This window comes from Gopherus evgoodei, chromosome 10 (assembly GCF_007399415.2).
Source record: "Gopherus evgoodei ecotype Sinaloan lineage chromosome 10, rGopEvg1_v1.p, whole genome shotgun sequence".
Taxonomy (NCBI): domain Eukaryota; kingdom Metazoa; phylum Chordata; order Testudines; family Testudinidae; genus Gopherus; species Gopherus evgoodei.
In genome coordinates, this window is record NC_044331.1 from 38965454 (window position 1) to 38978755 (window position 13302).

The window sequence follows — 13302 nt, forward strand, 5'->3', positions numbered from 1 at the left end:
AAGTCAAATGCATGCTTACAATAAAAACTTCCCTATCTCACAGGGGGGATTTCTGCTTAAGTCAGGGAGAGCTGGGGCATTAGTCACACTGAATACCTAATCAGAACTCTTGCTAGGTCAAGAAGTCCTTCATCTGGAGTTATTTCAGGTTGATAGGAGTCTGCCTCCTCATGTTCCCTTGGAAGGAGCAGCTAGTCCTCAACAAGCGAGCGATGCACAATTTAAGCATCACCGAGGGATCAGGCCTTTGTCTTATTACAGCACTGATTTTCTTCAAAGAGGGAGGTGGTGTCACTTCTTCCACCAACAAGTTAGCCAGGATGCACCTGGTGCTGCCACCTCCCTACAGATGTGGAAAAATGAACCCAGTTGTGGCTACTTTGGTAGTTCTATAGTGTAGAGAGAGTTTATTCAGGGTGCAGACAAGGATTCTCAGAAATGACAAAGTTTGTACCATCCAAAGGGATTTCAGAATCATTCACATTTGGAAAGCAGCATGAATGCTGACACCCCCCACCAGAGCTAGTGCTTGGAACTTTCCTGTTTCTACAGCAGGTTGGAAAATTTAGGCCCATGAGCCAGGAAGAACTTGTACGTTGCATCTTCACTCTCTGGCAGAGTATTTTGTAGGTGTGTAGGAATGTCCACCATCAACCTGCAGTTCAAAAAGGAGAGAGAGAGAGAGAGAGAGACAGAGACAGACACACAGTCAGTCATACCCCTAGAGATCTGCCCATGCCCTAGATATCATCTTCTCCTCCCCCCCCCCCCCCCCAGACTTTCCCTTGGGACCCTGTAAAAGTGGCAAAGTTCTGTGGCACGTTATAGACTAACAAATGTATTGGAGCATGAGCTTTCATGGGCAAATACTCAAATACATTTGTTAGTCTAGATGGTGCCACAGAACTTTGCTGCTTTTACAGATCTAGGCTAACAAGGCTACCCCTCTGATCTTTGGGACCCTGTACTCAGTGACCTTTTGCTACAGAGGACAAGTCTACCTCATGAGGGAGAGCTCCATTATCCTAAAGAAAGGCATATATGGAGAAGTCTAACATTGCATTATGTGGAATGAGTTAGCACAGAATGCTAGCAAGCTGCTATCTCTCCTTCTAATGCTGGATCACAGCTTGGAAGGAAGGATCCCCACATATCTTAATAATGGAAAGGTGTAAAGCCATGGGGATTTGGAAGTAGTCTTTTCAGTGGGGAAAGGAAGATTCAGATAATAGTTCTAAGAGTGAAGGTATTAAATAGCAGATCTGCAAAGCAGCACTCTGGGACATAGTAGGAAAGCTCTGAAGAGCAAGTGGACTTTGGAAAGCCCAGTAAGTAGTGACACTGGCATCCCTAGACCTATTACCTCCCTTGTTTGGGCCACTTTATTATTGCTACCAGGCCCCAGAATACTAGTCTGTGCTCACCTTAGGCAGGGAATTTAAGTAAAGAAACATGCCCCCCCCCCCACCAATCCCTGGATTGTTACTTGCCTCTTCAATGGTAGAGCTGAATCCTTGGTTATCCAGTTCAAATGTTTGTGTCCCTGCTTCATGGTCTCTCCTACCCTGAATTATAGCCTTGTCATGCCAGCCAAATAGCCCAGAATTCAGGTACTAGTCAGAAAAAAAATTACACCACAAGTGTGAGAAGAGATCTGTGCTAACAGGCTAGTGAGATGCATCACCAGTGACTAGGAAAATGACTGACAGCTGCTCTGAATAGAGAGCTCTAGGCCACATCACCCTTGTGTAGGCTAGCCCACATAATGGCTCAGTGGACCAGGTTACTGGACAAGCCTGCCTGAATATATAACTTTTGTACAAGAGGTAAAAAAGTTACCACCTAGAAATGGAGCAATCAGTGGTACATTTTAACTCTGCTTTACTGCTAGGTGAACTTCTACAGCCAAAGATGGCCTCATTCCCTATTTGAAAGGGATCCAGGAGGAGAATAAAGTTAAGTTGACCAAATGTATATTTTACACAAGTGTCTCCACTTGCATTGCTCAAGAGCAAGTTAGTCATGGGTCAGTTAGATGATCTCTCTAGAAATGCTCACCACTGTTTAAGCCAATTTGTGGGATCTCCATCCCTTTGCATGCCAAGTAATACCCCATGTCTGTTGATAGATCCCTGGCTACAGGAACATTCACCCCTCCCACCCAGGGTACAAAAAACTGTACAGAAAGTTCATCTATCATGCCTTCTGGCAGAGGTTATGCTTACTAAGTATTACTGCCACCTTACCAGCAGAGCCACAATGGGAATGGCAATTACTACAAGGCCACACATGACAGTAATTGCCACAGCATATCCAGGGAAACTTGGATACACAGAGGGAGGTTCCAGTTGATCATCTAGAGTTGAGAGAGAGTTCTATAGTGACTATGCAATTCCCCGTTAGAGAGATTTTTTGTAGCACCTCTTCACCCCACCTTGCAATCTAGTGATCACCACAGCCTTATTTTTAGCTGAGCTATTTGAATGTAGTCCTTCCAGGGGCAGTTTCTAGTCTGGTGTCTCAGCTACAGACCCTCCCCAGTGTCTGCCTTTCACCAGGAACTCAGTCTAGTATTCTTTCCTCTGCATGAAAAGGAGTCTCAACTGGTACATTACACCAATAGTTCTTTGGAGCCAATCCCTGTGGGCTGTTTGAAGCAGCATTGGTCAGCTGCCATAGCCAACAATTTAGAGTTCCACCTTATGCAGGGTGCTCAAGCCTCCACTGGCAGCAGAGTGTGACCAGCTCTTAGTTTTGAGTGGCAGGAGAAGATCTAATTGCTGCTTCCCCCCAGGTAATGCAGTGTGGTTGTGGTTCTGCTCCTCATGTTTAGTGCTTTGGAGCCAGGAGTTTCTGACTGGAGGCCTGTTCTACAGCTATGTTAGAACAGCTGGATAAGACTTCAGAACTTGACCAACACCCCACTGAAGACATAGTATTTCAGCTAGATCCCCAAGCAGTCATACCTGCCACTGTGAAAGAATATGGGTCCACCTGAAAACCTGACCCAGCCAACATGTCATGTGGACCAACTGAAAGAACAAGAGTCTGCAGAACATCTGCACTTGCTGGGGCAGGTTGCTGGAATACCACATCACCATGACAGATCAGGGAGCCACTTCTGTGGAGACAGCAATAGATTCCAGTGAGGCACAGCAGCAGCCACCCAGAGGCCCACAGGCTGTCTGGACTTGAAAGCCAGATCCATGGCTTTTAACCCAGGGTTGCATTCTGGAATCATTCAGTCTTAGACACCCAATCATCACAGGCTCCAGGCAGCATGGGAATTAAGATCCACTACTTCTTATGGAGAAGGTTACCTTTGAGGCAGAGCTCACTGAAGTTGGTGGGAACTTAGTAGGTAGAAGAGGGAGGCATGCTTTTTGGATTCACAAACTACTATAGGGTGGGAGTCTCAATAATGGTCAGAGACAAAACAGGTGCCACAAACAAATGCTTTGGTCAGCCACTTTCAGCTGGCATCGTCCTAATCCTAAAGGAGTGATTATATCTTATACAGATACAAGACAGACTTCTGGGGCACCAGAGGACCAGTCTTGCAGGAGGCAGACAAAAGGCCTTCCAGCCTACACAGAAGCAGTGCATTTACTCACAGGAGGTCTCGAATTACCACTTGCAGGAGGCCTTGGTATTTCTTCAGGGCATGCATCAGCTGGAAGAGTTAGACTGATTTAGTTCCCCTCCCACAAGTATTTTGTCTCATTGTGAAGCTTCTGCCAACAAGATACTCAGAACATTTTGTCTCCAGCTCAACCCCATTCAGAACACTTCTCAGGCTTAAGAGTTAGCTTCACCTACCAGTTAGAGTTGTGGGAGCTCCAGCAAGGACATACATGTCTGGAGTAACTCAGATGCCTTAAGTCCAGGTCAATATTCTAGGTAGAGCCTGAAATTCTAAATCCTCACATATAGACCACCACATTAGGAAGCTTTGAAGCTCATCAGACTTCAGTGTCTGGAGCATATTATGCTCCAGTAGTGTAGTCTTAACAGTCATGTAGCTGACCCTGCAACTTCTTTCCTACCACAGCCCCCCAGCTGAAGCTTTTGTTTGACGGAATTTTACAAAGTTGTTTGATTTGTGACCATTTAAGTGAGCAACAAGAACGAACAGACTGTCCTCCTCAAGAGAGTCTAGTTTCACTAGAGAGCCTTGGGGGATTACTAGCATCTCCAGAAGCTTGGAGCACCCATTATGATAAAACGCTATTTTATTCCAAGTTAAGAGTGCACCTTCTCTAGCAGATGGAGTAGTCCAAGGTCTATATTTATGATTAGCCTGAAGCAATGCTTTTTAGATTCCTCCTTTCTGCTCTAAAGATCTCAAGAGGGATTCTATAGGGTTGTGTCTTCATCCCCAGAAACCTTTCAGATTACACCAAGGTCACTGGCTGGAAACTGGGTATGCCTACCACATCAGCAAGATCCCTGGTGAGGTTCTGGTGTTCCACAGAAGAGTGATCCAGCAATTTCCCATCGACTATCCTGTTGATGATCAGGAAGGAAATGGGGAAAACCTGCAAGCTGAGCCTTGAATCTGGAATTGGAAGAAGAGATCAGAGCTAGATAAATGTTCAGTGGCCTCTACCAGCCAAGTGAAACAGCACCGGAGGGAAGGGTACTGACCATCCACAGAGAGAGTTGTCAGGTCTACAGAGTAGTTAACAAGACCCTTCAGTACTTGCAGAACCTGGCGGATATCAGCATGAGCGTGTGTGTCAATGTAGGCCTCACCATGGATTTCCAGGTCACCTTTCATATCCCTAAGGGAGAAGAGTTTTAGCAGGGCATAAAGATAAGAGCCAGCAAGGGTTTGGAAGCTTGACAGCACACTTGCTGCCACATTTCAGTTGTTACTGGAACAGTACTGCAGCCATCCAGTAGAGTCACTAATTTCTGATAGCAATCCCTGCAAAGACTATGAAGTCTCAATAAAGCCATGCAGCAGGTCTGTGATCCCACAGGACCTGCTGCCCTAATAGCAGGAGCTTAAAAAAAAAAAAAAAAAAAAAAAAAGCGCTTTTTCCACCAAATTCAGTGAATGAAAACTAAAACAAACCCCATACATACAGACTGTGGTAATTTGCAGGAACACTAAATCTTGTCAGTTTACCAAGACTAGTCTCTCTTGGAAATGGCTAAATTATTTTCTTTGAGTTAAGTATTTTACATGGTTTAAGCAAGAAGTGTTTTATTCTTTTAGTGATGAGAACTGTCTGAATTCCATGTGTATATTAACAGACTTTAGTAGCATGCGGGGAGGAAATCTGGGGAGTGGGATTAATTATATTGCCTGAAACAATGCAGGAGCAGGATTTAAAGATAGAGCCCTGCATGGGACTATTTCACAGAAGTTGCTTCTAAGACTGGATGATTAATACATTCCCCTACTCATCCTTTAATTGGCTTTTGTATTAATGGAGGAGGGATTTTTCTGGCTCTATTGCAATAAACTATTGACTAGGTTGAAGCCAGTGCTAGAACAAGAATGAGTCCAATGCCCAACATGCTGCTTCAGGCATTTGAGATGTCTTTCATCACAGAATGTTGCATTGTAACACGAGGTAGTTCTCATTAACAGAGCAGGATGCACTTTCCTGAGTCCTGTTAGTATCAGATCATGGAGACCTTGGCTTTCTACCTGTTTGTCTCAATCTGGGTAGGGATAGCTCAGTGGTTTGAGCATTGGCCTGCTAAACCCAGAGTTGTCAGTTCAATCCTCAAGGGGGCCATTTAGGGATCTGGGGCAAAAATCTGTCTGAGGGGTTTGGTCCTGCTTTGAGCAGGGGGTTGGACTAGATGTCCTCCTGAGGTCCCTTCCAACCCTGATATTCTATGACTCCTGCTATCCTGAGTGTTCAGTGTTCTATGTATGGAACAAGGATATTATATGCAGTGTTGGATTCTTGCCTCCACTTTGCTGCTTCCATTCCTTCCACCCTCTCCTGCATCAAGGTGTTTAGCTTACAAACAGTGGCAACAGGAGCAAGTCATTGAGCTCCTTAGGGAAGGAGTATTTGGTAGAGAGATAATACTAGTGACATCTTGTGGGTAGCTAGATGTATTGCAAGCTCTCTATATGCCCTACAATTCAGGGAGTCTCAGGCCTGCTGTCCTGTGGTCAATGGTAGTTGGAAGCTGCTGAATGGTTATTAGGGTCACCCCAGAAGAGGGTCTCTCCTCCCACCAGTGCCCTAAAGCAGTCTAGTGAAAGTTATTTGGCTCCTTTGCCCAGCACTGGCCAGAGTTCCCCCACACTGCCAAGTGGCTGCTTCTGGATGTTTCACTTCCAAGTAAGGTCTAGAGCTCTGAAAGGAACCACCACCTCTTGAGTTTTCCATACCTGAGTCTGACAAAGGAGAAATTCTTCACTTTGTACAGGGCCCCCAGAGACTGAATCACCTACAGAGAAGAAAGGGGACAATTTGTTTCCCAGCTTCTCCAGCCTCCTCAACCCACCTTCTGAAGTAACTATTCATCAGGAACCTATTCCTAATTCAGTTACTTAGGCTGCTGTTTCTATCCTCTAAATATCTGTTCATGTCTCACAGTCCTTGATATGCAATTGAGCTGCTGTTTCCTTTCACCCCAGTGGAACTAGATTGGAATTCTGGTGGTCTGTTTGCTATCTACAGCCATATACTTCTTATTTGCGTGGCACTGTCTCTGCTAGCCTCTACTTGCAAGGCTGAGTGACTCACTAACTGTAGCAGAGGTCTTAATGCCCTGCAAGACTGTCAAGCATTACCACCACTTTGGGTATGCCCCTTGATATCTGCAAAGGGACGGAAGAGCCCACATTCCCATGGCTTAACCAGGAGCTTATCATTTTTCCCTTATAGGAGATAAGGGGAAACATTAGTCCATTGTCATATGATTCAGCATAAATGTTACCATACCATATTGTTTAGTTGGTCCAGAGGGCCCTGGCTAACCACACCACCAAATGCTGCAATCGAGCCAAGTCTCAGAGCAGAGAATGAGACTGACAGCTTTTCTGGTTCTAGATTTTCAAGGCTGAAACCTAGACAAGAAGAAAGCAGAATGGTAGTAACATTCCCTAGACAGGACACCAAGCCATTACTCTGCCACCCTCCTGCTTGTCTGTTGCATGCTGAAGAGCTGATGTTCAAGCAACACATAAGCATTGGGCCTGAAGCCCAAACTAGAAGACCCACTGTTTTAATTTGTGGGAAGGTAAAGTTTTGGCCAGAGGGGGGGAGAGTGCATGGGGTACCAACAAATCTAAGGTGGCAGGAGGCATGCTCCTTCTCAGGTATGGAGAAGCCATAGGAAGGGCATGCTACTCTGATATTTTCCTTGAAGCAAAGTGCAGCAAATGCAGTTTACCCATGACAGTGAATGGTTATAAAGAAACATGGTACAGTAGACCCCAAATATATGGCTTGTGTCTAACAGAGCCAACACCCCTTCTCATCACCCAACTGCGATGAGTCACTGAGTGTACATGGAGATTGCAGAAGCCACATCTAGGAGGCACACGCCACCTGGCTTGGTTATTGAAGGGCAGGCTAGACTGTTCCTGCAGCCATCTGGGAATGAGAAGGAGTGGTAGTGGGAGCTCTACCCTGCTGCTTGGCACTGTATTGTCCTGCAGTGACTAGGTGCTTACCATTTGACCGGACAGACTTGACATCCACTCTCCAGTAAAAGAAAGTGTCCATTTTCCTTTCCACTCCTGTGACAACTGTACGGATGAGGTCAGAGTTTGTGGGAGCAGGGCGATCTTTCTGGAATAGAACCTCACTCTCAACAATAATGGAGCCATTCCTGTGAGAGGCCAGGGAGACAGATAGATTAGGATTGTATCATACTTTTGAAAACTTCTATCAGGTATCGTGCAAACAAGTCACACAGCTTTAGAGAGGCTATTCCAAAGGAGCAGCTGTTTAAAGCATGAACTTAATATTCCTCCAAGGCATTTGTCAGCCAATAGCCATTTACCGTCTGTTCTAGTAGACAGTTTCCATCACTGTGTACCCAACCTGTTTCTGTTGCGAGACTTGGTAAGTTATCCCATCCAAATGGAAAGGGAAACAAGACAACCTGAAGTACTTGATCCCCACCTGAGGCTTACCCTCTTCCCTGCATAGCTCAGACAGAAGCTGTGATGAAATCTATGCACAGCATGTTTAAAAGCCTAGTATTTCTCAGAGCTAGGTGCTGCCTTCCTCAGAGGCCTGGTGCTTGTTGTGTAAGATACTCACAAGAACTGGAGAATGTTTGCTTTGAGAAAGTTCTCATAGCTGGATAACATCTTGTTTAGCTGGAAACAAGAAAAGCCGCTTGTTAAATACATAGATTTTCACAAGTTACTTCACTATGAATAGCAAGGGCTTACTGGACACATGGTCACACTTGTAGGAACCTGGACTCATTTGCATAGAGCCAGGAAGTGAAGTCAACACCACTAGTTCTTGGATTGGGAAGTGAAGCGGAGATTCAAATGAGACTAATAGATAAGCCCAGAGTCTGATGGGGTTGGGGCAAAGAAGGTGTGTGTGTCTCTACATGGGTCTGAAGGATTAGATAGGAAATGCTATCCCAGCCTCACCGTGCATAGAAGCAGCATTTGCCTTACCACAGTCCAGGTATTGTGTTCCAAGCATTAGAGCTACCTTATTCATCTTATGATCAGAGGATCATTTGCAAGGACAAAGCCCCTTGCTTACAGACTGCTTGTCTGCATTTGGGTAGGGTTGAGCATGACTAAAAACCAAACTTGTGGCTGTTCAATGATAGAAGTATGTGCACTGGAGACTCATTAAAGACGCCAGTCTGATATGGATGGGTAGTAGTTCACCACCACCTCAGGAATCCTACTTAGATCCTTATGGGCTAGATAAGACTCCTCTCTGAGGAGGAGTCTTCATAGCCAACATGAGCTGAAAACAAGCTACAAGTACCTGCTCAGTTGCAGCCTGGCAACCAGAGGAGCCAAGTTCAGCTCTAGTAACTGGGTGACTTCTGAAAGTGTTGGAATTTAGAGGAGTTCTACTTACAGTTAACTTCACTTCTTTCTCCAGCTTCTTGTAATCATCAGAAGACTTGTTCTTCAGGAGCTCTGTGTAAGCAATTCTAATAAGACGGAACTGCAGAGGTAGGATATGCACAGGCAACTGCAGTGAAGGTGATGCAAGTCTACTTGCAGACCCAGTCTTTCCCTTAGGGGAGAAACTCAGTGTTGGAACCTTGGATTCAGGCAGAATCTGCTTTGATATACCAGTTTTCATTGTAGCCATCTGCCTGGTAGTCACTGCAGCTGTGGTTAAGTTCTTTCTTGCAGCCATCGTCCTAGTTAATACACTAAGGTCTGTTTTAGCTGTAGAAAGGTGTTGGGAGATTAGCAGCAAGTGGGTGGATAAGGTTGATGTAGGAGGTATAAGCAATGTTGATACAGTGGTTTTGTTCCAAGGCATCAGCCTAGTTGGCTTTGGTACTGTAGGAAGCTGCAGGCCAGCTGTGGTTGAAGTTCTGGCACTAGTCAGAAGGGCAGTAGTCTTTGTTGTGGGTGGAATACTGGGGGTACTATGAAGGGAAGTCACCACACTAGGTTTGGTTTCAGTGAGGGACTGGAAAATGGGAGCTTTCAGCCCAGAAGATTGTGTAAGGTTAATACTAGCAAGTAGAGTAGTTGTACTTTGTGCTGGAGGTGATGGCAGTGGAGCAATTGTCCTGTTTTTTATTGGTGTAGCCTTGGACACAGCTGTGCTTATGGAGGTCAGCCCAACAGCAGGTGCCATAGCAGTGACTGTAGACTCAGAGGCCAACCCACTGAAGTTTGCAGCCTTTGTAGACACACCTGGGATTTTGTGCTCTCCCAGAGTTGCTGATGCAGCTGTAGTGGAGGTTACTGGGACACCTGTTGCTGTTATAGGCACTAGAGTATGTTTCATTCCAACAGGAGTTGAGCCAGCAAGCAATGCTAGCCCTGTCCTGTTCAGGTCCCAGGGAGTGGAATGGGTGACATTTACATCAGTCATTATGGCACTTGTATCACTACTTATTTTAGAGGGCAACATAGGGAAGGTCTTATTCTGTGGAGAAGTGTGCACTTTTGGCCTTGGCTGGATGTCCGTCCCACTAGGCAGAGTTGTGGTTGAGTGGGATAAGACTGAGTCAGCTGGGGTAGACAGCCTTCTTCTCATTCCTGGTCTACGGAGCAAATAATGCTTACGTGCTGGTTGAGCTTGGTGCTTTGTTGAACTTGAACTGGAAAGCAGCTCTGTAGTTGGAGCATCACCTGAAGCTCTGAGCGGGAGCTCTGAGGAGCCAGTAGGCATTTTAGCCACTACTTCAGTAGTTGGCCAAGTCTGCTCTTTATCAAGGAACTTCACTGTTTTAAGTAATTCCCTGTAGAGGGTAGCACTAGTGATGTTTGCAGCTATACCGGCTCCTGGGACACTAGGGGATGTCTCAGGGCAGCAAGCAGAAATACTGGACTGAGTTCTAGGGCCTTTGCTAATACGCAGAATATGGGATGGAGCATAGGCTGCAGTGTCTTCATGCAGGAAGCCTGCAATAGGCTTCACACTAGTCAGGACTGTGGAGTAGGTCAAAGCCTGACTGGTACCAGCAACTAGAGTGTCTGGCTTGGAGGAGGAGACACCTCTCGTTGATTCCTGAGAGAGAGAAACTATGTTTAGATTGGCAAGAGCATGTGTAATAGCAAGGCTAGGAGAACCTCTCTGTTCTGCAGCTGTGTTAAGGTCAGCAGACACCCAGGTTGGACAGCTAGTGGAATCAGAGCCAGCACATGCCATCTCAGTAGTGTGCTCTTTCAGTCTATGACCCAGCTGTCCCATTGGCAGGATTCTCTCTGTAGAGGAAGTGCTGGCAGTCTCTACATCAAGTTTGAGATGATCAAGGGGCTCTGTGGCTGAGGAAAGGCCAACTCCAGCTGCAACTGAAGGGGGACCCTCTGTAACACCTTCAGTCAGCTGAGTCATATCACTGACTGCAGCACCAGGGAAAGTGTCAGCACTAGTTACTAGACCATGAGGGATTCCAGAGAGAATGGTCTGTTCTGAAAAGGCCTCAGGAGAGGTCTCTTCCAGCACCAGAGAGCTTGGTGTCTCAAAATCAGCTGGAATGTCTGATAATTCTGATAAACTAGTAGTTAGAACTGGTGGCTGGCCCAGCCCAACAGTGGCTGGCTTGGGAACTGAGGGTGTGTGAGCCCTGGTTCCTCTGTGTCCAGACAGAGCAATAGGGAGATCTGTCCCTACACCACTCTGTGAAGGAAACCCAGATGAAACTTCTACTGAACTTGAATGCACCACACCAGCAAGAGTTACCTTTAATGGTGAGGCTGGTACACCAGATGGGGGATGAGATTGTGCAGTAGTGCTGACAGGTACAGGTAGTGTTGGCCAACCAGTTGAGACTGTAACAGTGGGTGTGACAGCCATCAGTACCACTGCAGTAAGCTGCTCCTCAGTCTCTACCCCTTCAGTGGGGCCTGCTAAGGTGTCTGGAACAGTAGGGGGCCCAGGAGATGGGTGCTCTGTGAAATAGCTCAGGTCACCTAGATGCAGTGGTGCATAAGATGAGGTGCTGGCCACTGGTTTGGCAGAGGGCAGTCTTCCCATAGATACTGGGGTTGGGAGAAGGTTAGTGGATTGTGACATGCTACCAGAAAGAGCACTCAATGTGAATTTAGTCACATCAGATAGTTCAGAGGGACTGTGTTCCTGTTTGGGCACAGTTACACTAGGGGATGTGTCTAAGAAAATTTCTCCTGAAGGAGGGGATGGTGTTAGAGACCCTGGCTGTGCCCCAGGGACAGTACCAAGCCACACTGGTGCCACAGTTTCGTGATCAGCCACACCACTTGATATGGGGGAAGAACCTGGCCACCTACTGGCAATCAGTTCTACAGGGCCAACATTAGTTGCTTCCAGAGATGTAGACTGTGGGAAATTGGTACTCACGGTAAAGTTATTCTGTGTGGGAACAACAGTTGGGCTGGCTGGCATGGCGGAACTTGTGGGCAGTGACATTAAATAGAAAGATTCTTTGCTAGCCCTAGATGTCTGAGGTGCAGCGTTCAGGAATGTAGGCAAGACACTAGTGGCCCTCTGATCTAGGCTGGTGCTGGGAGCCATTAGTGTGGTAAAGTGGGTCATTTTATACAGACCCCATGCCTCACTACTGAGACTGTCTGCAGCAGCTTGTTGTGTCAAACTGGAGTTCGGCCTTAACTGAGCAACAGAGGCAGTATCTGGAGAAGCTTTTAGGGGCTGTGCAGATGCCTTTGGAGCAATGTCCACATCTATCAGAAGTGATGGTGCTTGGGACAGAGTACCAGGTACTGTTGCAGGGTAATTAGAGTCCATTGCTCCAGATGCATGTGGAGAGAACATCAGGTCCTCCTTAGAGGATGCCTGTAGCCCCTTAAGGGAATGCTTAGGAGAGAAGCCTGTAATTTTAGCTAGCACATCAAGAGCCAGAGAAGTTGCAGGTCTCAGAGTCTTAGAGTCAATGCCATTCTTTTCTTTCTTGGCAGCTTCCGATTTATACTGCAGGCTCCCTTTTCCATCAAGCTTGAATGCAAGTGCAGAGATCTGGCTTAAGTCACTCCATGTGGCTTCTGGAAGGTGTAGTTGGTCTGTGGTGTCTACAGAGTCTGCCGGTAAGCTTTTAGCATGTTTTTCCCCAGTAGCATGCAAGCCAGTTTGCCCTTTTACAATGTGGTTCAGTAAGTAGTTATTGGATTTCATCAAGATGCCAACAGTATCATTCTGGGATAGCAATAAGTCAGGCTGCAAGGGTGAAGATGTAGGCATAGTGCCAAGAGGGTTCTGACAAGGAGTAGCTGAAGACCCTTCATTACATGCAATGGTGCAAGCAAGGAAGCAGGTGACTATAGTTAACATGATTTGCCATCTATGCCCTTTGGCAACAGTCACTAAGGCAGTGACAGGGCATGGGGTTACTCTCATGGTGCTTTTTCTCCTTCTTAGGGAAGCCATTGTTAAGTCTTCAGGGCAAGACTCGTCCATATGTGGTGGTCCTGCTCCATGATTTATCATGGGCAATCTCATCATGGCAGCTCAGCTGTGAAGAATTAGAAGATACAGTAGTTGCTTTAGTCTGCAGTATTCCCTAATTAAGGTAGCAGCTACTTTGATAGTGATATCCTCATGCCCCCCAAGGGATCCACTAGCCCAACTGCAAATGGAAGACTAAACTAATACCTTTAATAACCTGTGCAAGGCTGACTCCAGAGGTTGAGTCAATAAGTTCCTTGCCATTTAT

At 46.3% G+C, this 13302-nt stretch overlaps 1 protein-coding gene across 1 annotated transcript; it reads right to left on the reverse strand.

The window, feature by feature from the left end:
* Window positions 1-650: 650 nt before the first annotated feature.
* On the reverse strand, window positions 651-12020 carry LOC115658814. The gene is made up of 13 exons (XM_030578266.1): window positions 11976-12020; window positions 9045-9134; window positions 8250-8308; window positions 7655-7812; window positions 6921-7045; window positions 6365-6423; window positions 4648-4784; window positions 4434-4558; window positions 3615-3673; window positions 2967-3121; window positions 2247-2356; window positions 1487-1613; window positions 651-655 (listed from the first exon to the last, which is right to left on the reverse strand). The coding sequence occupies exons 1-13, from the start codon at window positions 12018-12020 to the stop codon at window positions 651-653; spliced, it is 1254 nt and encodes a 417-aa protein (XP_030434126.1).
* Window positions 12021-13302: the final 1282 nt, after the last annotated feature.

Coding starts and splice junctions, on each gene's coding strand:
- LOC115658814 (XM_030578266.1), bottom strand. CDS start 12,020: ATGCCAGCCAGCCCAACTGTTGTTCCCACACAGAATAACTTTACC. Junction 7,813..8,249: donor GCAAACATTCTCCAGTTCTT/GTGAGTATCTTA, acceptor GGCCTCTCACAG/GAATGGCTCCATTATTGTTG. Junction 3,122..3,614: donor GTGGTAATTCGAGACCTCCT/GTGAGTAAATGC, acceptor CTGTCTCCACAG/AAGTGGCTCCCTGATCTGTC.